The sequence below is a fragment of the Bison bison genome, unplaced genomic scaffold (assembly GCF_000754665.1).
Source record: "Bison bison bison isolate TAMUID 2011002044 unplaced genomic scaffold, Bison_UMD1.0 scf7180017864327, whole genome shotgun sequence".
Taxonomy (NCBI): domain Eukaryota; kingdom Metazoa; phylum Chordata; class Mammalia; order Artiodactyla; family Bovidae; genus Bison; species Bison bison.
The window spans coordinates 7,166,784-7,192,561 of NW_011494899.1; the positions used below are offsets into that span (position 1 = coordinate 7,166,784).

The 25,778-nt window shown below is 36.6% G+C and overlaps 1 protein-coding gene across 2 annotated transcripts in view; it reads left to right on the forward strand.

The window, feature by feature from the left end:
• Positions 1-2,084: 2,084 nt before the first annotated feature.
• CCDC53 (coiled-coil domain containing 53) overlaps positions 2,085-25,778 on the forward strand; it is a 58,135-nt gene continuing 34,441 nt past the window's right edge. The window contains exons 1-5 of one of the 2 annotated variants that reach the window (XM_010853436.1): positions 2,085-2,256; positions 2,816-2,914; positions 7,898-7,963; positions 10,024-10,131; positions 14,230-14,340. In XM_010853436.1, the coding sequence (XP_010851738.1) occupies positions 2,206-2,256; positions 2,816-2,914; positions 7,898-7,963; positions 10,024-10,131; positions 14,230-14,340 (435 nt within the window). In that variant the 5' untranslated portion in view covers positions 2,085-2,205. The remainder of the gene's footprint in view (positions 2,257-2,815; positions 2,915-7,897; positions 7,964-10,023; positions 10,132-14,229; positions 14,341-25,778) is intronic. The other variant, XM_010853437.1, reaches the window with a different exon arrangement.

Sequence of the window (25,778 nt, forward strand, 5' to 3'; positions counted from 1 at the left end):
CTTTATAAAACTTTTCCCCCAAAGCCAATATTCCCCCTGCCATAATTTAACCCAGGTCAAGGTACAGACAAAAGGGACAACTCCTGTGCCCTAAACCCACTGGAATTATTCACACCATCCAGCCTTCACCTGTTTCTCCTGTCCTGCCTTGCCTTTCAACCGAAATCACAATAAAGGATATGGCATAGACTTTCCCCTGGCTTTTGCTTCTGTCTGCCTCCCAACCAAAATTTGATATTTCCCCTACAACCTGTGTGGCATCACGGGTCCCCTTCTCTTGGGAAACATAAGTAACCTTCTTTCAATGGTAATTACCATTCAGTCATCACTCATCAACTACGTAAGTTAAAGTCCCAGAACACAACATAGCAAAAGGACCTCCCCCGTACTAAGCAAGCTTTCTTAATCATTAAGCTATATGCTGTTTTATTGGGCCCCCCTAACTGTAAATATATCCAGATATCTTCTCCTGAGGTAATCCACTTTTTAGGGACTACTGCCTACAAAAGCCTAGAACCCAATTTTGTAGGCACAATTAAAAGGCACAATTTAAGAAGGAAACTGAAACAATGGATTCTTAACTAGGTTAGGTTATATCTAGCCTAGAATGAATAAAGAGGCTAAAATTCCTTTACTTAACCAAGCCCCAATAGATGATTGAATCTGCCTGCAATGCAGGAGACCCTGGTTCGATTCCTGGGTCAGAAGGAAACCCTGGAGAAGGCATTGGCTACCCAAGAATCTGCCTGCAATGCAGAAGACCTGGGTTCGACCCCTGGGTTGGGAAGATCCCCTGGAGGAGGGCATGGCAATCCACTCCAGTATTCTTGCCTGGAGAATCCCCACAGACAGAGAAGCCTGGTGGGCTACAGTCTATGGGGTCACAACAAATCAGACACATCTGAGTGATCTAAGCACAGCATCACTCCTGGGGGAAGGGGAGAGCAGGGTAGCGGGTATTTAAATTTATTTTCCCACTATGCTGAACCAATACTATACTCCTCTAATTGTTTGTTCATCCTGAAGCAGAGCAGAAAGAAAAACAAAAAAATAGGACCCCAGTCTCATTTCCCCCACCTAAGAACTGATTCATGATAAAAGTGACTTTCTAGTTATCTGCTATGGAAACAAAGATAACTATTAAAAGATTCTTAAATACTTTAATTTAATGGCTATATGCAGGTGGCATTTAAAATGTCTGACTCCTCAAATCAGTATTCATTACAATTTACTTGCTTTGTCTCCAGAATTTAGTACAATAAGTGAAATCCAATGAGAGAAACTCTAGAGGAAGGATTATATATTCCAGAGGATTTCTGGCAGTTGTCCAAAACTTCTAGATATTGTTTTTAACAGCCCTGGAAATTCAGTTAAGTTGTGAGTGGCACTGCTGTCAGGAGCTATGGATGATTGATGAACACTAATGATCAAGGATCCTAGGAGACGGAGAGACACTCCCACTTTTCTGTTAACTAGAAATTACATCTCATAGCATTATATTTCTTTTCTTTTTTAAAGAGCACTTTGAAAAAAACATTTTTGTCAATCGTCCAATTTAGGATAACGTTTCTATAGTTCTCTGCTGCTGCTGCTGCTAACTCGCTTCAGTCGTGTCTGACTCTGTACGACTCCATAGACGGCAGCCCACCAGGCTCCCCCATCCCTGGGATTCTCCAGGCAAGAACACTACAGTGGGTTGCCATTTCCTTCTCCAATGCATAGTTCTCTATATAGACACATATGCTAAACCGCATTCAATCTTTGTTTTCACCACAAGGCCTAACAGAGTATCTGGCACTTAATTTTTTTTTTTTTTAATTAACGAATAAATTAGCTGCATATATAACACACCAGACTAAGCAGAGATAAACTCAAACAGACCCCACGGTTTACTTTTTAATTTTGGAGTGGGGGCAGACTGGAGGTAGGTAATTAAGACTACTGGATTACAGCCTTCTCCACCCGACCCCGCCTTGTTTGACGTCACAATCCGGAGCTGGAACTACCATTCCCAGAATGCTGTGCGAATGGGCCGGCTCTCTGGAAGGCGCCGAGTGATTGGCGGGAGGAGGCGTTTCCTTCCGGCGTTTCCCCGGACCGGGAGGCGTGGACCAGGAGAGGCGTTCGGACGCTATTACCGGGTTGGGCGGGCCGGGCTTGGGAGGGGTTTGTGGGTGAGCCCTTAGTCCCCCGCCCGCTGAGGAGATGGATGAGGATGGGCTTCCTCTCATGGGCTCAGGCATAGACCTGACTAAGGTTTGTAAAGATGGAGTTGGATTTCGGCAACCTGGGAGGAGGATGGGGAAGGGACGCTGGGTTCCCAGAAAGACCCCACCTCTCTGCCCAGCCCTGGTCTATGCTTGTCTTCCCCCTCTCTTGGGAGGGAGGGTTCCACAGTTCACCTTAAAAAGGGGTCCTTTCCGAGCCTTCTAAGGTGGGGCGGGAGTAGTATGCCTCTCCTCCTTCCTTTCCCGAGTCACGAGTTCTTATGTTCAAGGGTAAGAACTCTTACCCCTTCCGACCTCTAACCCGACCTCTTTTATATTTGGCCCTTTCAGTTTTTCGTGTGTTTATGTGGGTTGCCTTTACCTGCCAAAGTTCGCATCTGTGAATCCAGAACCCGTTCTCAAACTTTGCAGCCTCTGTCGTTTTGGACACCCCACCCCCACAGTTTAGGAAAACAAATTAGTGACTATTCTCAGTACTTCCAGTAATTGTATCACACAGGAGAACGCCTCCTTATTATTAATATCAAGGTGATTGCGTGGTGTACGTTTCGTCCTGTACGGATCATGTTTATTTTTACGTAAAACAGGTGCCAGCTATTCAACAGAAAAGAACGGTGGCATTTCTAAACCAGTTTGTGGTGCACACTGTGCAGTTCCTCAACCGATTTTCTACAGTTTGTGAGGAGGTAGGTCCTTTGATACTGGTTTAATGAGTGGCCCAGTGTCACCTTGCACTTTAGAAGGTAACAAATGAGTAAAGTAAGGATTACGGTGTATGCAATCATGTACTATGACTGCTTGTCCCCCAGTTATTCTGTTGACATAGCTTAAATCCTCTTTGATTCTATTACAGTCAGTTCTTACAGCCCATCTCTGCTGAATGAACTTTCTGGAGGTTTTGTGAAATAGTTCAGTAAGGTTTATTGTGATTAAACAACAAAAGCAGTTCCAAGATTTCACAAAAACATTTTTTCTTTTTAAATTTTGAAGTTGGTTATGTTTTCCCTAAGGACTGCATTTTAAATGTATACTGTTTCAGTTTCTATTAAAATTATGTTACATTGCTTGATGAAAAAGATGATTTGGGAGGTAGCCTAGAAACATAACTTGGGCATCAAATATCATGATAGAAGTAAAAATACTTTCTGCAAATGAGTTGTGAATTAAGGATCAAGTAACCCAATGACCCAGGTGGCACAGTGGTAGAAGAGTCTGTCTGCCAGTGCAGGAGACATGGGCTTGATGCCTGGGTAGGGAAGATCCCCTGGATTAGGAAATGGCAACCCACTCCAGTATTCTTGCCTGGGAAGTCCCGTGGATAGAGGAGCCTGGCAGGCTACAGTTCATGGGATCGCAAAGGGCTGGAAACAACTGAGCGTGCACACACAACCCAGTGACAGGTTAGGCACCAGATCCAGGGACACCTGTCTTAACAAAAAACTAAAAAAGAGAGTGGGAAGGAAGATGGGAAGCATGACTTGAAATTGGTTTGAAGAAAGGAGAAAAAGAGGACAAGAAAGTGGGACAGTCATCTAAAACCAAAAGGTTCTTGATCAGTTTCCTTTACTACTTGAGGATCGTGTTAAACCTTAGGGCTCCACTTTGGGGTCATGAACTACCTGAGTGCTGAAATTACTGTTCATCATTTGAGTATCCCCCACGATCCAGTCCTTGAATGAGACTTTTGTAGCTCAGTTGGTTAAGAATCTGCCTGCAGTGCAGGAGACCTGGGTTCAATCCCTCGGTCAGGGAAGATTCCCTGGAGAAGGAAATGGCAACCCACTCCAGTATTCTTGCTTGGAAAATCTCATGGACACAGGAGCCTGGTGGGCGGCAGTCCATGGGGTCGCAAAGAGTCGGGCACGACTGAGTGACTAACACTTACACAATCCAGTCCTTGAATGAGACTTTTCATAGAGGGGTGGTTCCTGCCTAAAAAGTATAGGAATATAGATGTCCTTGGGGCCATTATTCTGTGTTAAGAACAGGATACACTTATATACACTTTAATATATTAAAATCATTGTGCTCAGTTCAGAGGCTAGAGAAAATTCCCACACAGATACAACAGTATTTCTCCATAAGCTTGCAAATTCTACTTTACAAAAGTTCAGTGACCACTTAAAATTAAATACCCTTTCAGTGGGGAATCCCTGATGGCTCAGCTGAATCTGCCAGCAGTGCAGGAGACAGGAGATGCAGGTTTGATCCCTAGGTGAGGAAGATCCCCTGGAGGAGGAAAATAGCAACCCACCCCAGTATTCTTGCCCAAAATATCTCACGGACAGAGGAGCGTGGTGGGCTGCAGTCCACAGGGTCTCAAAGAGTCAGGTCTCTGAGAGTTGGGCCTCAAAGAATTGGACACAACTGAGCACACATACAGATAAAGTATAACAATAAATGTCTTGTTGATTGCTTATCCATTATCAAAGCCTCATGATTCATTCTTTCCTCCCTTCTGTTCCTCTCAACTACCCTCCTCTGTTTTGACTATATCACTATTTCCTACTTCCTTGAACCCCAGAAAAAACTTTGTTGACAAAAATTGATGAAATTTAAAAGTAGCTAATTGCCTTTTTGTCCTTAATGGATGGTAATTTAGGATTGACTGTCACTCATTATTTAGAATTCAGCTTGTAGCATTCATCTTGGATATTTATGTCAATTGTAGACTTTTTACTTGGTGTGATGACAGTAATATTTATTCTGTGCTAGGCATTGTGCTGAGTGCTTTACATGTACTTAATTATCACAGCCCAGACCTTTAAGAAAGGTCCAATTATCTCTTTTTTAGAAATACAGAAACTGAGATGTAGAAAGGCTTAAATCATTTACTTATTCATGCACTCATCGTATACTTGAGGGCATAGTATTTATAGCTGCAGTAGCTATTTGCCTACATTCAAATAGCTAGAAAGTAAGAGCTGGGATTCCAATTCTGAAATGTTAACTGATTGCAATCTTCTGTTCTGTTGCACCATCTGATCTGAATAACAGGCGTGTTTATATCATTTTCAAGTGAGAGATTACACTGTCTTCTTTATAGTTATTTCAAAATTTAGTTTTTAGATTTGTGTTCTCTTCTTTACCATGCCATTTCTATTTAATATAATGTCTTATATATGATAAACTCCAGGGATATAATATACATATTCATACATGAAGGGCCATTTTCTCCCAAGTTAAGATCAATTTCCAAACTGGGTTGTTATTTGTTTATAGCAGCTATTAAACCTGTGGTCTTTGTTTAGTTAAAGCCTTAAACAAGGACCAAAACCACTCTGTTTCCCTCCAAAAAAAAAAATTTGAACTTCAGCTGTTACTTTTTGAACTTGAAGTGAACTGGAGGGAAAAGAAAACCTGGTGGATTTTGGTTTGTTTGGGTTTTTTTGTGAGGGGGGGAGCTGTTGGGGTTTTTTTGTTTTAACTTTTTCACCTAAATTTTAAATAGGAAGTACGTGGAGAATAGCACAAGTTCTGTGCATAGCATAGATAAGACTGAGTGGAAGTTTAACCTTATTGTGAATTTTAAAGTTAAAGGTATTCAGCAAACAGGGCAATCAGGTATATTTGACTCAGACTTGTAACATGCCTAGAATACTGGGATTTTAGTCATTTCTAAATATTCTAAAACATTTCTTTAAAAAAAAAAAAAACAAACTTTAAATACAAGCAAAACCTCTGAGAATTTTCACATGACCTAAAAAAAAATTTAGTGCTTATCTTCTATGTCCAATTTTTAGGCCCACCATCAGACTTCACCTTAAACCAAATAAGGTTTTGCTGAAAACCCTATTTACTGCTATAACTTTTACAACTGCTTTTAAAACTTTTACAACTGCTGGATTAAGTGTCAGATGAAGCTTAGTAAAACCATCAGTTTCTTCCCTCTCTGGCTTCTAGGACATACTCAACCCAAAATGATGTACCAGGAGATCCATTCACTTAAAATACTGTTTCTCTTTTAAAGAACCGGATCTGCAAATGGGATATTTTACAAACCTGAAGTCCCACAGTACTTTTTTTTCCCGTGTTCAACTTTTAGCTCCATAGTTCTTCCTCCTTTTTTTTTTTCACTTGAGTAAAATGCACTGCCTTGCAAATAGGTGGGTGGTGCATCAAGAACTCTTCAACTTTATCTGAAAAACTAGGAACCTTGGAAATTCCCCTGTTGTCCCAACTCAAGATATTTCAGGTTTGCTTTAAATCCTTACAAAGAGGGTGGATGGTTAAATGGATGGGAAAGTAGACATACCTTTCTGTTTCCTCTCTGCTGAAACTTTCAGAGGTGGGGACAATTACTGTTATTGATCATGTTACTTATATCCATAGTCATCTACACTTCAGAGTAGTGGTTCTCAACCAAGGAACATTTGGCAATGTCTAGAGACATTTTTCGTTGTTGCAGTTGGGGAGTTTTTGTGGCAATTAGTGGGTAGAGGTCAGAGATTCTGCTAACTATCCTATAGTGCACAGGATAGACCTTTACAACAAAGAATTATCCAACCCACAATGGAGCCAGTCAATAGAGCTCAGTCAATAGAGCCAAGACTGAGAAACCTGCTTTCTGGTGGTCTAGGAGTTTAGAAGGAAAATGCAGAAGACATAAACATCATAGAAATGAGCTTTAGCAGCCCATGAATGAAACCAGGTGTATTTTGTCAAATGACAGTGACATTTTAGAAAGTACATATTTATGTGTGTTATAGCAGTAATTACACAGGAACAGACTCAAAAACATTTATTATGCTGAATAATCTTTGAAAAGCAGAGGTTCTTAATTTTGCCATGGATCCTTTGGCAGTCTAGTGAAATGAAATTAATGTTTTTCAATGCATAAAATAAAATGTGTGGGATTATAAATGATATCAAGTGCATACTTTAAAATGGAGAAGGACATGGCAACCCACTCCAGTATTCTTGCCTGGAGAATCCCACGGACAGAGGAGCCTAGCAGGTTACAGTCCATGGGGTCACAAATAGTCAGACATGACTGAGCAACTAACACACAACATGTAATTGGCTCATGTAATGGTACAGAATAACTAGAGCATGGTAAGCTCTTGGTTCTGGTTTATCTTGGGTTTTAATTGTTGGTTGATTCCTTTTGCTTTTTTAGTATTCTTATTTTTTTTCTTTGTTTTAATTATTCCCGACATTAATTACTTATCTTCCAATTTCATCTTTTTTTACTTTTCAAACTTGGAAAGTTTGAATTCGGGACTAATTGTATATATTTCTGTGTTTAAGTGATATACAAAGGCAGAGCCTGCTCCTTTCTGTTTGGGGCTAGTTTTTAATCCTGTGTTCTATGAAGAATTCCTTCATTCAGCAACAAGTAATTATTGGGCTCCTGTTAAGTGTCAAGTACTGCTCTGGTCACAAGGGGTATAACAGTGAATAAAAAACTCTGTCTTCAGAGGAGTTTACATTCTGGTCCCAGTGATTGATTATGGCTCTGATAATGAGTTTCATAAGACTGAAAATGTAACTTCTTCTCTATGAATACAGTTTTATAAAATAACCATGAAACATGCTAATGAAGATAATTGAATACTTGAGTTTCAAATCTTACTCATGTAAATAAGAGAGTAGTATATTAGAAAATCACAAATATTTAAACCATAGTTTTTAACTTTATCCTTTCGTTTCTAATCTTTCTTTTTCAGAAACTAGCAGACCTTTCTCTTCGTATCCAGCAGATTGAAACAACTCTCAATATTTTAGATGCAAAGGTTTGTATTTCTGAGTAATTTATAGGATAAACTTGCTCTACATATATCAACTTTCTCAGTCACATTTAACTTTAATTGTATTTAGGAATGAATTCAGTTTAGCTCCTGCATCCATGACGTGGTGCAGTGCTTTCATTTGTTTAATTTATTATAATTGCAAAGGAAGTAATCTTCATTATGAACCACTAACTGAGTCTGTTTAAATATATATGTGGGTCGAGGTTTCTTTCCTTATTTAATCAAAAACATAATGAGTAACATGTTAACAAATTGAATGTTATATAGTTTGCTTCATTTAATGGAAAACTCACAAGTATCTTAATAGTAGTCATTGATAACACAGGAAAAATTCTATAAAACTTTACATGTCTCCAGAACAAAATTTGGAGAAAATCTCAGCTATTTTCCATTTGTAAAAAATCCCATGGACAGAGGAGCCTGGTGGGCTGCAGTCCATGGGGTCGCTAAGAGTCGGACATGACTAAGCGACTTCACTCTCACTTTTCACTTTCATGCATTGGAGAAGGAAATGGCAACCCACTCCAGTGTTCTTGCCTGGAGAATCCCAGGGACGGGGAAGCCTGGTGGGCTGCCATCTACGGGGTCACACAGAGTCGGACACGACTGAAGCGACTTAGCAGCAGCAGCAGCAGCAGTGCGTAGTACCAGTTCTGATGTCAGAAATCACAAAAGGTAACTGTCATATAAAAGCAAAAATAGAAGGTTGTTTCAATTTGAAAGCTTGCAGGTTTTGTATGCTTTTTCTTATATATAAATAATGGAGATGCTAATATATTTTTGTGACTTTGTTCTTTTATCAAAAAAAATTGACACGAAAAAATATTTATTGACTATTTATAATCCACGGGATTGCCAAGAGTTGGACACAACTGAGTGACTGAACTGAACTGAAGGAAGTGAAATTACTAATATCTTCTAGCATAGGGATCAGAATGTCTGGTTTAGGCTTTCTACATCTTCCTGTGGTCTTCAGCTACTGTATTTCCCTCAGAACATTTCCTTAGCTTGTAATTTAGGATATTTGGCCTTGAACATGTTCAAAATAGTTTCTTAGCAGCCATACCCACTTGAAACTATTAGGGCCATGGCCACTGTGCTAAATACTGTCATCAGTCAACAGTTTTTAATGAATATTGCTGCTTTAGATCTTATTGCCATTGCTTCTTCATTATTCTTTATTATGAATATGTGTATTATTTTAATGTTTGTGGAATTCTTGAGTTAGAGTCCACGGTCACAAGTTAAGTTGCCATGTGGACAGGTTAACCTTAATTATTTCCATGACCATAAGTTAATCCTCAAAGTTAGCCAAACATTTGACAGATGTGTGTCACTGATATCAGGATGAAATCAGAAAAGAATGTATGCATGGATCTTGGACATCCGACCTAAAATGCCTAACCACTGACATCATGCTCATTGTTTGTGTATGGAAAATAACACATTGTAGTAACATTCAGTGATATTACTTAAAGAAAGAAGAAAAGAATAAGCTGCATCATATGTTAACATGTGGCAAGAGTTTTCTCATTTCCCAGATTATTCAAACTTAAAATGTGCTACAGAGCACATTTTGAAGGGGAACAAAATATATTTAATCAAAATCTTTTTACAAGTTTGGGATGTAAGTTTTCTCATCCCCCACTTTACAGGTGAGAAAATTGAGGCCTAGGAAGATATGCGTAGAGTTACGTATGTTGTGACTTAAACCTTGGCAATCTGACTCCAAAGCCCATGCTCTCATTCCTTACAGTAGGATTCCTTATTAAAAAAAAATAATAATTCCTGAGAAAGAATGGTGACAAGCTAAATTAGATTAGTGAGAAATTCTTCAGAAATATTTTATTTGTCAATGCCTTTCGCTTTTAAGTAGTTTATGGCATGGAGAATTTCAACCAAAGATGAGATTTTATAAAACCACTTCTATAGCTTTAAAACTTAAGAAAACTATTTTAAAAAAATACAACACATACTTAGAAACTTAGTCTTTAAAGATCTAATATTATCCTCATATACCAACATTAATTTTCTCCTCTCAGTTATCATCTATCCCGGGCCTAGATGATGTCACATTTGAAGTATCTCCTGTAAATGTCACTAGGATCACAAATGGAACACATTCTGAAGCCACTTCAGAGCAATCACAGGTATGTAATTAAGTTCCAGGAAGTATGAGCACCTCTTCTTGGGTGAACCAGATAGACCAAATCTGTAGGTTCAAATAAAGTTAAATAAAAATGTAGCACTTGACTAGTAATATTTTAAACTTTAAGATAAAAAATAAGGTTTGAAAAAAGTTACTAGCTTTTCATTTTGTTATTCTGAACAGTTTCCTGAAGTTAATATTTTTCTTGCCTATAAAAAAGAAAATTGACCTATACAGGACTAGGAATAGTCTTGAATATAACTACTTTCTTCAAGTTCACTCTGGAAATTTTTTTCTTAGTTCTTGTAAGAAATGTGTCTTTTAAATGTTTTAGTATGACACTTTCACACATGAATAAAAATAGAATAGTACAAAGACTAACCAAGTGCCCATTACCTGGATTCACCAGTTAAGATTTTGTTGCAATTGCTTCATCTGTCTTTTTTTGTCACTGAAGTGAATTCCAGGCATCATGTCTTTTCACCCATGTATAATTCCCTGAGCATCTGTGAAAAGTTCTGACATTTTCTTGTATAACCACAGTGCCTTTATCATATACAGTATAATGAGCAGTAATTCCCTGATAATATCTAACTCTTTGTTACCAAAACTCTGCTCCATGGGCCAGCAACCTACCTGAGAACTTGTTAGAAATACAGAATCTCAGGTTCTACCCCAGACCCACTGAGTCAGAATTTTCATTTTAACAAGATCCGTATGTGATTTGAAGGCTCTTGAAATTTGAGAGGTCCTAATCTAAGAAACACCACTTGTCTAAAAAAGTGTGTTTGGGGAGTTGATTTGTTCAAATCAACATCCTTGTAAGGCCCACACTCTGTTTGGCTCTTATGTTTTAATGTTCATTTATGCTCTGTATAAATTTAAATTGTGTATTACTTTTTATTTCAAGAAATAAAAATTCTTCATTGTTTAAGAATAATCACTAGTGTATCTCAGTGAGGTATTAAAATCCAAAATAAAATAATCACTAAAATGGTGGCCTAACAAGTAATACCAAATAAACAGACTTCCTATGTATATGGAATTTTGCATTTGTACCTGGAGGTACTTTTTATGGGATATCTTTTAGATCATAATAACGTTGACCGTGATTATAATACCTCCCATATAAAGGTTTCTGACTGTATGTGTGGTGTGTTAAGTGCTTTTTATAAATTAACTCATTTAATTCTCACAACAGCCCTATGAAGTAAATACTTTTATCAGTTCTGTTAATACTTTACAGATATGTCAAATGAGGTGCACAGAGGTTAACTTGTTGAAGGTCAGACAATAAATGTAAGAGCTAGAATTTTTACCCAAACAATCTGGTGTCAAGAATCCTATCTCTTATCTGCTACACTGCACTGTCTCTAGCACCTGTGTTGAACTCATAAAACATAACCCACTTCAGTATTCTTGCATGGAAAATTTCATGGGCAGAGGAGTCTGACGGGCTACAGTCCATGGGATCACAGAGTTAGCCACAACTGAGCAACTGAGCACATGTGGTTTAAGGCTCTGTGTGGGAGGAGCCATATATTTAGAAATATTGTATATTTGGCAGATGAATTAGATGACCGTTTACTTAACAGTTAGGGCTTCCCTGATAGCTCGGTTGTAAAGAATCCACCTGCAATGCAGGAGACCCCGGTTTGATTCCTGGGTTGGGAGGATCTCCTGGTGACAGGAAAGGCTACCCACTCCAGTATTCTGGCCTAGAGAGGTCCATGGGGCCGCAAAGAGTCGGACACAACTGAGTGACTTTCACTTCACTTCATTTTACTTAACAATTAGGTATTAGAAAATTTAACATCCATTTAATTAATATAACAAATTCCATTGTGATGATCACTGGAATATATATAATATACAAAAATAAATTCAAATGTTTAGAGGAATTTAACTTTACAAGGTTTTATCAATTAAAGATGAACCATCCTTTTTCTAAAACAAGGCATATGTAAAAACTATTACATGTTTCCATTCTACCTAGTAGTTATTCTTTGGTGGATACTAACCATTATTATATTTCTGTAAATTTATAAAATGGTATCTGACTTTCAGTATTAACTTTTCCAGGTGTTACTGTGCACGCCTATATATAATATGTATTTAAAACTTGTGCAGTTGTGTTGGTCTTGCCTGTTTAAAGTCTCAAAAAATTGATTATGAGTAATCACAACTGAATTATCTAAAATTCAGAATTACTTAATATTCTAGCAATTTTATTGAAAAATAGTTATTAATTCATTTGGAGGATATATGAAGTGCTGTTGGCTTCCTGAATTTAAAAAATGTGGTAAAGTTGTGTATTGATTGGCTTAATATAATTGTTCAGCATGTTCTTAATATTGAAATCAACTTTTTATTTCTCTTCATTGTTTCTAATTGGTATATTTTATGTAAAATATTTTGAAATGGACTGAAGTATTGCTTAACACAGAATTTCCATTGACATTACAGTCAACTTGCTTATCAATTAAAAGATAATCATGAACTTTTTTTTAAATCATCCATTCATTGCAATCTCCAGTCTGTATATGAGTCAAAGACCCAAGGTTTGCATACTGATTTTTCTGCACCTTTAATTTCATGGTTCAGATCTTATCATTACTCACAGGAGAACATCTAATTGTACAGATTGAGATTAATTTGAGAATAAAATGAAGGACAGTTGAGAGATATGATAGAAGATTTAATGGGTCATACAAATAGCAAAGGTGTAAGACCTGATATAATTAAACCTTGTTGAGCTCTTGGTTATTAGGCTGAAGTTAAAGGCTGAGTTTTAAAATCCAGTGGTCTTATATGTAATTACCGTTTGCTCCATTGTGCTATTGTATGAGTTTATTGTCCTTATTTTTTTAAAAGCATACATGGGTCTTGTTGAAATTTTTTGTTTAGTTAAATGTTTTGGACGTTTTGTAATTAATGTATTTTGCAGATGGATGTGTATATGTATATACATATTTACACACACACACACACACACACACACATATGCACTTTTGTACACTTAACACTGTCGTATAACTGGAGTAACCTAAAGAATTTGGGGATATTTTACTTGCTTCAGCATTTAAAAGAGATTTAATTTATATTTGAATTATCTGGCGAAAAACCTTAACATATAATTTATATTCTAATAACTAGGAATACCGAAAGATTTTTTTTATTTATTTATTTACACTTCAACAGAGATATGCTTCAACAGACATAAAATTGATATCATTCAGTTAAGGAATGTTAATGGTAACATACAGTAAGTCACTAAGTAGACTTACTATAAATGTTTAGGTTAATAGAAAAATCAAGAATTATATACAGTCTTGGCTTTGCACTTAAATGAAGATAGGATTCCAGTTTGGACGAGGTACCGTTTACACGGTACCATGCAAAGTTGAGAACTGCCTATATGATGAAACCATTTTGATCCAAAAAGACCATTCCCCATTATTCTTCATTATAAGTAGTATTTATAATCTTAACCACTCTTTGGAGAATATTAATAATTCCATCAGTAGCTGAAATATATATAAACATAATTTTGTTTGAGAAATGAGCTTCTCTTCCACAAATTCTCCAGGCCTTGCCTTTAGAGATGTTAGAATAGCCATATCCACTTAGAACAAGATTATTCAATGAATGAGAAGTATAATTGTGTAGATGGTATAGATACCTAGAAAACCGATTTTCTGTCCACTGGAGTTGAACAATTGACAAATCAAATAGCTTTACTAGCTTTATTAAAAGTTTTATTAAAATAATAGGTCCATAAATAATTCATGTTTTGTATCCATACTCAAGGGACAAATAAAGCAGAATTTTAATTTTTAATGCCTTGAATATGTTTGCACTTTTATGGGAACAATATAGTGTTGACATTACATGTAACTTCCTCTGCAATCATATTTAAGTATTTGTAAATATTTGGAAACATATATCCTATAATTAAATTATTGGTATTTAAATTTAGAAATATGATTTTTTCTGATATTGTTTGCTTTAGAATAATAAAAAGAAACATCCCTTTTAAGTAACATGATGGACCCCTTTTGTGAATTGTCTAAAGATTTATACACCATGCTCTCTACAGCAGAACAGTTTACAAGACTCTGGACCACAGGAAAGTGAAGTAACACCAGAAAATATCTTAACTGTAGCCAAGGATCCAAGATATGCCAGATATCTCAAAATGGTTCAAGTGGTAAGCTGATTTGGTCTATCTTCTCTGTCTTGCAGCCTCCTTTGAAATTCTTAACCCTGGAGGTTTCATTGTTATTTTTTCAGTCTGAGAAAACTGCTAAACCAAGTGACCAAGTTTTCTGTCCTCTTACTTCTTTCCTATGTTTAATGAATGCCCTGATAAAGAGTAAGCAAAAGTCAAATCTTTCTAATGAAAACTGATCTCACACTTCAAAATTAGTATAGTTTGATATAGATTTATATAAACTTTTTGCCTTTCATAATCTTTGCAAATCTTGGATGTATCAGATAGAAGAATGAAAGTGAATTATTCACTTAGTACATCATATGACTTTAGCTTAATTTCCTGTATTCTAACACATGGGTTTTTTGTGTATTTTTATTCTGAATTTCACCTATCAATAGTTTGGTTCACAGAAAAGAGCATAAGTTACTTGGCCATATAAAGTAATGCTTTTAATATTATGACTTGAGAATGGGTAATTTTTCTAAGAAATCATCATTACATGGTATGATGCAAAAAAATATACACAATATTTGCTGTTTTGTAACTGCAGAAGTTAGTTTCTTTTCATTCCTGTAGAAAGTCCTATTACAGTAGTGGAAGGAGCTAACTGTCCTTTTTCAGTTGATCAAAAAATTTAATGCTTTTGTAAAATTTTTGTTATCAGGCACAAGAAGTATACTAACATTAAATAAGAACAGTTTTGCTGACCTTGGCATTATCACCAAAATAATTTAAAAACAAAGACTATCTGACAACCAAAAAGAGTAGATTGGCTTATTTAGAAGCTACAGTGGTGACAATGGAGAGAAGAAAGTGCATTCACTTTTTCTAACTGTCAGAAGAAATGGCTTTGTCACTTTCAAAATTCTTCACTGGCAGTCACAACTCTGGGTTTTAGGCTTTGGGGAGAAAAAAACAGACTTTGGAGTAAAAATGTATAAATTTTTTAAACTAATAAAGATAAAATGGCACTAGTTTGAGTGTGAATCATGATGAATGAATTTTTAAAACTAGAACCGATGAAAGCTTAAGCTAAGCTTAAAATATGAACTGTTAAAAACTATGTCTTTGACTCTTTCAAACAAAAGAAAACTCAAAAGTTTTAGAGTAACTGTGAAAGGCTTTTTATTTAGTCTCTTCTTGCCTAACTGATATAATTAGGAAATAGTAAAATCTACTTTGTATCTGTAAGACTACCATGAAATATTTAATAAAAGACCCCATTTTAGGGTAACTGTTATATTCTTAATACATTGCCTCAAATTTTACAAGAATTTGAAAAACTCTCAATCTCCTTTTTCAGTGTAAATTCATTTCCATTTATTCCACAAATATTTATTAAACACTTGTTCTAAAGTACCATATTAAGTATTGTCTAGATTTATTTGGCCAGCTAAGGTTTCCAGACACCACTTAACATTTTTATTTTTGTTATTAATTACTTAGACAAGTTTCATTGTTTTTCAGAAGCTCATATATCATATGTTTGTATGTATATCTGTAAATGGATTCTTTACATATTCATTCTTCTAATCATATAGCTTATCATCTCACTAGGAATAACAGTCAAAGTCCTTCACAGGCCTGTGAGATCCTGTACAATTCAGCTCCCTTATTACCTTTTTAATCTCTTATCTTCACTCACTGTGCTCCAGCTCTATGGGCCTCCTTGGTGTATCTTAAATAAATCGATGGACAGTTGCCTAACTCAGGGCCTTTGCATCTGTTCTCTCTCCCTGAAACACTTTTCGCAAATATCTTTATCATTTTTTCCTTTTCTTACTTCAAATATTTGCAGAAATACTACCTTCTTTCTGGTCCCACTCCCTTGACTCCTTCCCAACTGTATTTTTCTTCATATGACCATTCAGTTATGTGCAAAATACTACATATTTTACATACATTATTGGTGTCTCTCCTGCTTCTAGAATATAAACTCCACAAGGGTGGGGGATTTTTCATTTACTTTGGTATTCCCAGAGCCTAGAACCATACCAGACACATAGGATATACCTATGAATGAAAATGAAATGCCACTTTAACCTTTGATAGGTTTTGGTGATAGATTACTTTTTTTACACTAGCTCAGTGGTCTTCAGAGTAAGAAACTTTCTGGATACAGGTTGCTAGTTCCCACCCATTAAACGAGAATCTCTGTAGTTGAGACTTGGAGCCAGAGCATATGTGTTTTGGAAAATGCTCTTCTGATTAAGAACTGTTTACAAATATTTTACACTGTTTTATAACATCATTCAAGTAATTTTTATCTAAAAACACTTAAGAAGCAATAAATTGTTGTTTTTCTTATTTTTAAAACTATTTCCTTATTTCTTAAACTATTTTTTTAAATTAGTTTTTTAAACTATCTTATTCTGTAGTGGTACCTGGCTCTTAGCTCAAGCCCATCCTTTTTGTTTGGTGTGGCCATGAGCAGGAGTTTAATTTCTTCTGCCTCAGTGTTTTTGCTGTTTTTAACCCAACATTCTTGATTTTGGTCCTCTGCCTCCTTCTGCCTTTGGTACGGGTGTTTCTAATTCCTAAACATTTCCAGGGTTCTGGAAGTGCTGCTTCTTTGTGGTAGCCTCCTCTTCAGGCACATGGACTTGGCCTTCCTTTGCTCTGCTAAGTCATCATTCTTTTATCTGCTTTTAATTTCCATTTATTGTGGTTCATGGATGCCTCTTAGTCATTAAAATTGGAGTTCATGTTATTTCTTTTTTGCCTTAGTATTTGGGGGTAATAATTTTCAAGAAGAAAGCAGGGACCAACATCTTTGCTTTGAAATTATAAGTTCATCCAAGTTAAATTTAATTTTATTGTTTTTAGTTCATTGTGCCAACCTGTATCCCAGAACCTTATTACCCAACTTTTGTATCCTATTGCTCCCTGTCCTACATTTCATTCTTCAGACAAAACCACAAAACTTTCTCAATATAAGCTCCATGCTTTTCCACCTCTGAATCTCGATCCTCCTCTTGATCACTACCTGTCCAGATTCTACTCATCTGACACGTTCCTATGAACACTTTAACTACATTACCTTGGATCCTGAACCCACTGACATACAAAGCCAGAGGTGATGTCTCCCTTCATTTATCTGTTCAACCGCTTTATCTGTATTTTTTTTATTACTTCATATCTTGTTTCTTGATAATTTAAAAATATTTTTATCTACTGTGTTTAAAAGAAAATCATGAGCAAAAGACCTATGCCTTGACCAATCTTTATATTCACTTTAACACCTTGCCTATAAGGTTGCTCAATCAACATCTGTTTTTTTGTTGTTGTTCTTTTTTGTTTTTGTTTGACCACACTGAGTGGCATGTGGGATCATACTACCCTAGTCAGGGATCAAGCCACCACCTCCTGAAGTGAAAGTGTGGAGTCTTAACCACTGGACCACCAGGGAAGTCCCAGTATTTGTTGAATGTACTATTTTATCCTGCATATTAACTCTTTCCCAATTTGTATCCCCTGGAAGTGTATAAATGTCCTATTTTTTCAAGTTATTGATTTAAAATATTTTATAGACCCAAACCAAAAATAGACCCTCAAGGTTGATGTGAACCTGCCTATCATTACTCTTCAGATGACAGTTACTAAGCTATCTATAAATCCACTATTTTTCCTGTCTCCTAAGAATATCATGAGTGACCTTCAAAATATCCAATTGCAGATGTAGCAACTTGTTTGACAGAGCCCAGAATTGTCTTTCATTGGCATGGTCACTCTAGATTTCTTGTCACTTCTGCATCATCATTTAGTTCTGGCTTTTTGTTTAAACTTAAGTATGAAATCATTAAATCAGTTCCCCTCATTGCTTCCTTTGTTGAAGGATGCAGTTTTCAACAGGGTAACTTAGGAGTCTGTCAGATGCTCTGATTTGAATGAAATTAAAGCTGCCAGTACATATAAAGAGCTAATGTCACCTGCCCATCATGGTTGTATCTCATCCTTGTGTTTGTTTGCAACCTGTTTCAGGAAAACTTGACCTAAATCCTCCATCTGATCAGGTGACCAAAAAGTACGTCCCCTCTGGTAATACAGCCTTTACCTTTTTTTAACTTAGCTTGATGATTCCTTTATCCCATGTTCAAGAATCTCCAAGTAGTTTATATGAATTGGTTTAAAGGTATCTTCTGCCTTCCATTATATAACATTGTAACATACTCCTTTCAAATGTCAGTTGCCACTCATGAATTCCTTCCCACTAATGTTAGTCCCTAAAATTCACTTATTTGAAATTTCAAGTTTGCTATGTACAAATACACACACACACTTTTTAGGTGGTTGGATTTGTTTTCTATTTGTTTATATCTCTTAACTTCATAGTTCTTCTACTTTATTTTTCTCTCCTATGATGTTGTTATTGTTCGTAGTCTCAGAGTTGTAGTTGAGGAATTTTCTTATCCTTTGATTTCAGTTTAAAGCCCCTTGATCATACCTGTGGGTCTTGCTAAGCATAATTTTGGTTCTTCTAAATTATTTAACACTTTTCCAAGAGTATAATCATTCTAGTGTCATAAGTCATCCCTAAAATATGATTCAGCAACATGTGCATAGCTAGTTGTGTTTCCTTTATCATTGTCTTTACAAAACTATAGCTTTAAAGTACAATACCACCCTCCTTTAGAAAATACCTCACACAAGTGGAGAAGAGTCATTAGACACCCTTTGCAATCTGTGGCTTTGAATCCTTCAGTTTCTGTCATTAGCATGAGAATAATCTAGATAGCTTTGTATCTCTGTACTCCAGGATAGTAAATTACCTTCCTATTCTAAACAGTTGTTTATTCTTCCAAGATGATTCAGTTCCTTGACAGTGACTGAGAGCAAGGAATATAAGAAAGAAAAATAAATTTGATGTCAGAGCTTAACCCCAGCTAATTCTAGAGGGTAGCTTTATTAGAAATTATCTTATCAATACTAGAAAATGTTTCACTTTCCCAAGAACATTGTGGATTTTCATTAAAATGCCCATTTTTTCCTCAACTTCTGAGAGTAAGATTTTCTTGCTTATCCACTTACTAAAAATTTAGTTACTAACATAGAGAAAGACCATATCCGCATAATTCATCAAACGAGTTTTACTTTGTCTTATTGTTATGATCTTAAGTAGTTTGTCACTCACCATACACATTACTACATGTTATCAAAGCTGAATTTTAGAAGCCTATATTCTGGAATTCAAGGAATTGTTTGTATCAAAAAAAGGAAAGAGAGCATGGTCTGCAGAAAACCTGTCTTTCTGAAAGAAATCTCTATATACCAACAGTAAAAATAAATCTACGCCTACGATCCCCAAAATAACCATTCTGTACTCAAAAGGGAGTTAACAGTGCCGCAGGACACTAATTTGAGGGCAGTAATATGATTTCTTTCGTTTTTAATTGTCTTTATATTTTTGTCATTTAAAATTTGAGTTACTGCTCCATAAGCAGTGTCATTTTTTTGTAAATTAATTTATTTTAATTGGAGGCTAATTACTTTACAATATTGTAGTGGTTTTTGCCATACATTCACATGAATCAGCCATGGGTATACATGTGTCCCCCATCCTAAACCTCCCTCCCACATCCACCCTCATCCCATCCCTCAGGGTCGTCCCAGTGCACCAGCCCTGAGTGCCCTGTCTCATGGATCGAACCTGGACTGGCAGTCTATTTCACATGTGGTAATATACATGTTTCAATGCTATTCTCTCAAATCATCCCACCCTCGCCTTCTCCCAGAGTCCAACAGTCTGCTCTTTACATCTGTGTCTCTTTTGCTGTCTCGCATATAGGGTCATCATCACCATCTTTCTAAATTCCATATATATGTGTTAGTATACTGTATTGGTGTTTTTCTTTTTTTTTTATTTTTTTTTTACTTTACAATATTGTATTGGTTTTGCCATACATCAACATGCATCTGCCACGGGTGTACACATGTTCCTCATCCTGAACCCCCCTCCTTCCTCCCTCCCCATACCATCCCTCTGGGTCATCCCAGTGCACCAGCCCCAAGCTTCCTGTATCCTGCATCGAACCTGGACTGGCGATTCGTTTCTTATATGATACTATACATGTTTTAATGCCATTCTCCCAAATCATCCCCCACCTCCCTCTCCCACAGAGTCCAAAAGACTGTTCTATACATCTGTGTCTCTTTTGCTGTCTCGCATACAGGGTTGTTGTTACCATCTTTCTAAATTCCATATATATGCATTAGTATACTGTGTTGGTGTTTTTCTTTCTGACTTACTTCACTCTGTATAACAGGCTCCAGTTTCATCCACCTCATTAGAACTGATTCAAATGCATTCTTTTTAATAGTTGAGTAATACTCCATTGTGTATATGTACCACAGCTTTCTTATCCATTCATCTGCCGATGGACATCTAGGTTGCTTCCATGTCCTGGCTATTGTAAACAACACTGTGATGAACATTGGGGTACACATGTCTCTTTCAATTCTGGTTTCCTTGGTGTGTATGCCCAGCAGTGGGATTGCTGGGTTGTATGGCAGTTCTATTTCCAGTTTTTTAAGGAATCTCCCCACTGTTCTTCATACTGGCTGTTCTAGTTTGCATTCCCACCAACAGTGTAAGAGGGTTCCCTTTTCTCTGCACCCTCTCCAGCATTTATTGTTTGTAGCCTTTTTGATTGCAGCCATTCTGACCAGAGTGAGATGATAGCTCATTGTGGTTTTGATTTGCATTTCTCTGATAATGAGTGATGTTGAGCATCTTTTCATGTGTTTGTTAACCATCTCTATGTCTTCTTTGGAGAAATGTCTGTTTAGTTCTTTGGCCCATTTTTTAATTGGGTTGTTTATTTTTCTGGAATTGAGCTGCATGAGCTGCTTGTATAATTTTGAGATTAATTCTTTGTCAGTTGCTTCATTTGCTATTGTTTTCTCCCATTCTGAAGACTGTCTTTACACCTTGCTTATAGTTTCCTTCGTTGTGCAAAAGATTTTAAGTTTAATTAGGTTCCATTTGTTTATTTTTGCTTTTATTTCCATTACTGTGGGAGGTGGGTCATAGAGAATCCTGCTGTGATTTATGTCGGAGGGTGTCTTGCCTATGTTTTCCTCAAGGAGTTTTATAGTTTCTGGTCTTATGTTTAGATCTTTAATCCATTTTGAGTTTATTTTTGTGTATGGTGTTAGAACGTGTTCTCATTTCATTCTTTTACAAGTGGTTGACCAGTTTTCCCAGCACCACTTGTTGAAGAGATTGTCTTATCTCCATTGTACATAAGCAGTGTCTTATACCTGTAATCCCACATATACTGTTTCTCATCTTTTTCCAAAATCTTAATGCTTACTAGGCCCTCAACCCTCTTGTAATCTTTGCTTTTCCTTCCTTCCTGAATTATTACTTAGAACCATGCCATTCTCTCTCAGAAGACAGTGAGTGTGTTTCTCAAGCTCTTTAAGCTTCTCCATTTGTATAGAAGTTTGAATTTGCTGACTTCCAATGTAGTGATCACTTGGAAGACACAGAAAATCCTATAACTTACAAACACAAACTTAAAAAAAAAAAAAATTCAGGCTTTCTAGGTATCAGGATGACTACAGTCTTTTCTGGCTTTCTTTGTAAGCTACCCTGGAAACTTCCTCTTCCCGTGTCCTAGATGTCTCCTGGAGTGTGCTGCTTTTATATTAATATTGCCCTTGCTTCTCTTGTCACGTCCCTGTAAATCCACTTTAGAGATGCGGTAATTAAAACTACTTAATTAATATAAACTGCTTTAAACAGAAGCCAACAGAGTCTTTGAAAAATCACAAGTACCAATGCACAGGGAAATAAACAGTACCTTGCTTTTTAGTCTCATTTGTTTTTTCTTTCACCCCTGGATTACTGCCTTCTGTGAGATACAAGAATGACTACAGTTCCAGGAACCAGTTACCTCTGAGACCATTCACGTGCCTCCGAGGACACCCAGATCTTTACGCTGTACTTCCGGATGCATCACGCTGTACTTTCTTAGCTTCCCACGTGACCATATTCTGACCATATTGCCTCTTAAGATCTCAGTCCCTTCATTCATAAAACGATATCTAAAGTTCTTTCTAGATTTTTGACCCATTAATTGATCTCCAAATTGGATCTCATTATTAAAGAATGTTCCTAGAACACCTGCTGGCTTTTTCTGATTTTTTTTTTCCTTCTAAAGGAAGTTTTGCACAAGATTTTTCAGTGAGTAATATTGTTGTGTTCCAAATGTGGCACATAATTGATTCTGATTTAACGTTTGTTGTCATAATAGTGCAGCGCAAGTCTTTACTAAATTACATATTGCATTTATAACTTAACTGGAATTGTGTGCCTAGATCACTTTTCCAACAATTCCCCCCTTTTTTTACTGGCAGAGCTTGGTGAATACTTTGCCAGTAATAAATTGTTCATTGGGAAAATCCGACTTCCACATTAAGAAGCTAATGACTTGTATTTTTTGAAACCATATTTGCCAAAACAGTCTCTTCGGACACTTAGTGTGTTTTTTTTTTTTTTTTAACCTCTGTTTTCTTTGGCTGGCTTTAAATGTGAATTGAATAATCTCCTTGGTTCTGGTGGTTCTGATGTATCTGTTGCCAGCCTGGATGTTGGCCTGGGGAAATGTGACTTCCATTATCTAAGGAAAGCATCTCCAACTGATTCTTAAAATGTACATCAAGAAATTATACACCTTGGACCTGGGGAAACTAATCAAGCATAAAGTAGAATGCTTTTTAGGTAAGGCATAGGTTTTTAAGAGTGGCTCAGGGCTTTAAAACCTCATTTGTGATATGACCTCCATGTGACTTCCTATGGTGTAGAGAGTTCCAGGATAGGTTTCTCATCACTGATTAACAATATAGTCAAAAGGAGAAGCTGCTGGTTCATATGTAGTCAAAGGTATGGAAAGCAGTATTGCAGATGTAGTTTTAACAACTCTATATCACTTTAAAAAAATTTCTAGTTCTGTAGGTATTTTAATATGTGTTTTGTTTCCTTTATAATAGCTAAAGTTTACTGATCAGTATCAAGGTCAATATTTTTTCATTACAAAAAGGTTTAGGGGCAGACAGTTTTCTCTGGTGTTTTAGTATCACACTGTTCATTGAAGGTAAAAGCTGGCATGGACAGTGACTGATTACCCACACATATGAATGTAGATAAAGAAAAGATAAAAGTGAACATATTTGTCTGTTTAATTGTGTAATTTAGCCAACTTTGAAAATGGAAAAGGGAAAATATTTTTCCTTCCCAGTTTCATTTCCATTTGACTGTAACTTTCTTCCCATTTGAAATAAAGAAGCAAAGCTTAGCAGAATGATAAACCGCATGAGTAGTTACTTTGAGTTGACATAAGTAGAACTCAGGGCTTTCTAGGTGGCGCAATGGTAAAGAATCCACCTGCCATTGAAAGAGACGGCTCGATCCCTGGGTCAGGAAGATCTCCTGGAGAAGGAAATGGCACCCCACTCCAGTATTCTTGCCTGGGAAATCACACGGACAGAGGAGCCGGATGGACTATAGTCCATGGGGTCTGTAGGCAAAGATTTGGACACGACTGAGCACTGAGCATACACAGTGGAACTCAGTGACCACAGTCGTCCTGTTTCCTCTACATTCTGTCTTTCATCAAACATAAGAAAGATTGGATAAAGACTTTTCCTAAGCTAATGTGACAATTAGCTGCCAATGGAGAGCCCCTGAGGTAACAACCCATCCTTTGCCATGGCCTGAGTAATTAGAAAACCTAGAACAGGTACTTTTTATTGTATTTGGCAAAGAAAAAAAAAAGCGCTACTGAAATTACTTATTCTCAGATAAAGTCAGTGAACCAGCCTCTAAGGAAACCACATGTAAAGAATTATCATGCCAGTTTTCCAGATTACGATTTTTCAATATTTTGGCTGTTTTTTGAATCCTTCCCATGTTGTCTTGAAATTGAAAGTTTGGAAGGTCAGAACCAGTCTTGCCATGTACACATTTAAAGTTAAGAAATTTTGCTTTTATGATGTATTTGCTCTTATGTTTATTCCTTGCTATTTTATTTTTCTTACATGTTTTTGTTAGAGCAGTAAACAACAGTATTGCTAAATTCACGTTTGAAATTTCTTGCTTTTCCTTATGTATCTGTTTTCCTGATTTCTTGTTTTCCTTAGAACACTGAAGGGAATGCATGTAGTGGGCAGAGACTACTGAGTTGAATGGTTGTCAGTATCCATTTGGTGATTCACCTGCCTTGGTGCTTATCTGTTCCTCATATAATCTTCACTAATACCACTTTTGCCCATAACCATACAGCTCAGAATGTTAATGCTTGCATATTTTTTCATTATAGCTATCCTTGTGTAGCCTTCAGTTGCCATGAAAGTATTGATTTCAATAATTTGTTTATGGGAACTAGTTGTTTAACCATAACTATTTTTATTTATGGTGTTTATAATCTCTAGAAATATATACATGTTTTGAACTGTATACTTCAGGAGGGTTTAGAATTCTTAGTCATATTTGATGAATGGTCACACACCAACAAGTTGATCTACACAGATGTCTATCTCCTGTAGAGTTGTAGAGGGTTATTTGGCTGCTGTATGAATTCTTTGTTTTTTAGTAATGTATCAGATAATTTGAATTAGTGTAAATAAAAACTTTTTAAAGGAGGAATAAGTGCCACATAAGAGAATTGGGAACACACAATAATCCTCTTTTAAAAATAATTGATAAGGTAATAAATTTAGGGTGCTAAATTTGTCAAATCAGTTTTTTTTTTAACAGTAGATATGAAAAGATTATATTTCTGTAAGAATTTATTCTCCACATCATATTTTGTATCTTCAGTCTCATAAGTAAAATAATTCAGGTAATGTGTGGGACAGCTTATCTGAAACAGTTCTTTCAGATTTAATTCCTTGTTTCAGTTTATTTATTTTGCTAAGCACCAATAAACTTTTCTTCATCTGCGTTACATTCATTATAACACCAGAATAGTACACAAAAGAAAGAAAAAGAAGTAGAAGTAAGCAATCTAATACAGGGGAGAGAATTTTTAGAGAATAAGCTTAGTTCAGTTCAGTTCAGTCGCTCAGTCGTATCCGACTCTTTGCGACCCCATGAATCATAGTACGCCAGGCCTCCCTGTCCATCACCATCTCCCGGAGTTCACTCAAACTCACGTCCATCGAGTCGGTGATGCCATCCAGCCATCTCATCCTCTGTCGTCCCCTTTTCCTCCTGCCCCCAATCCCTCCCAGCATCAGAGTCTTTTCCAATGAGTCAGCTCTTCGCATGAGGTGGCCAAAGTACTGGAATTTCAGCTTTAGCATCATTCCTTCCAAAGAACACCCACGGCTGATCTCCTTCAGAATGGACTGGTTGGATCTCCTTGCAGTCCAAGGGCCTCTCAAGAGTCTTCTCCAACACCACAGTTCAAAAGCATCAATTCTTCAGC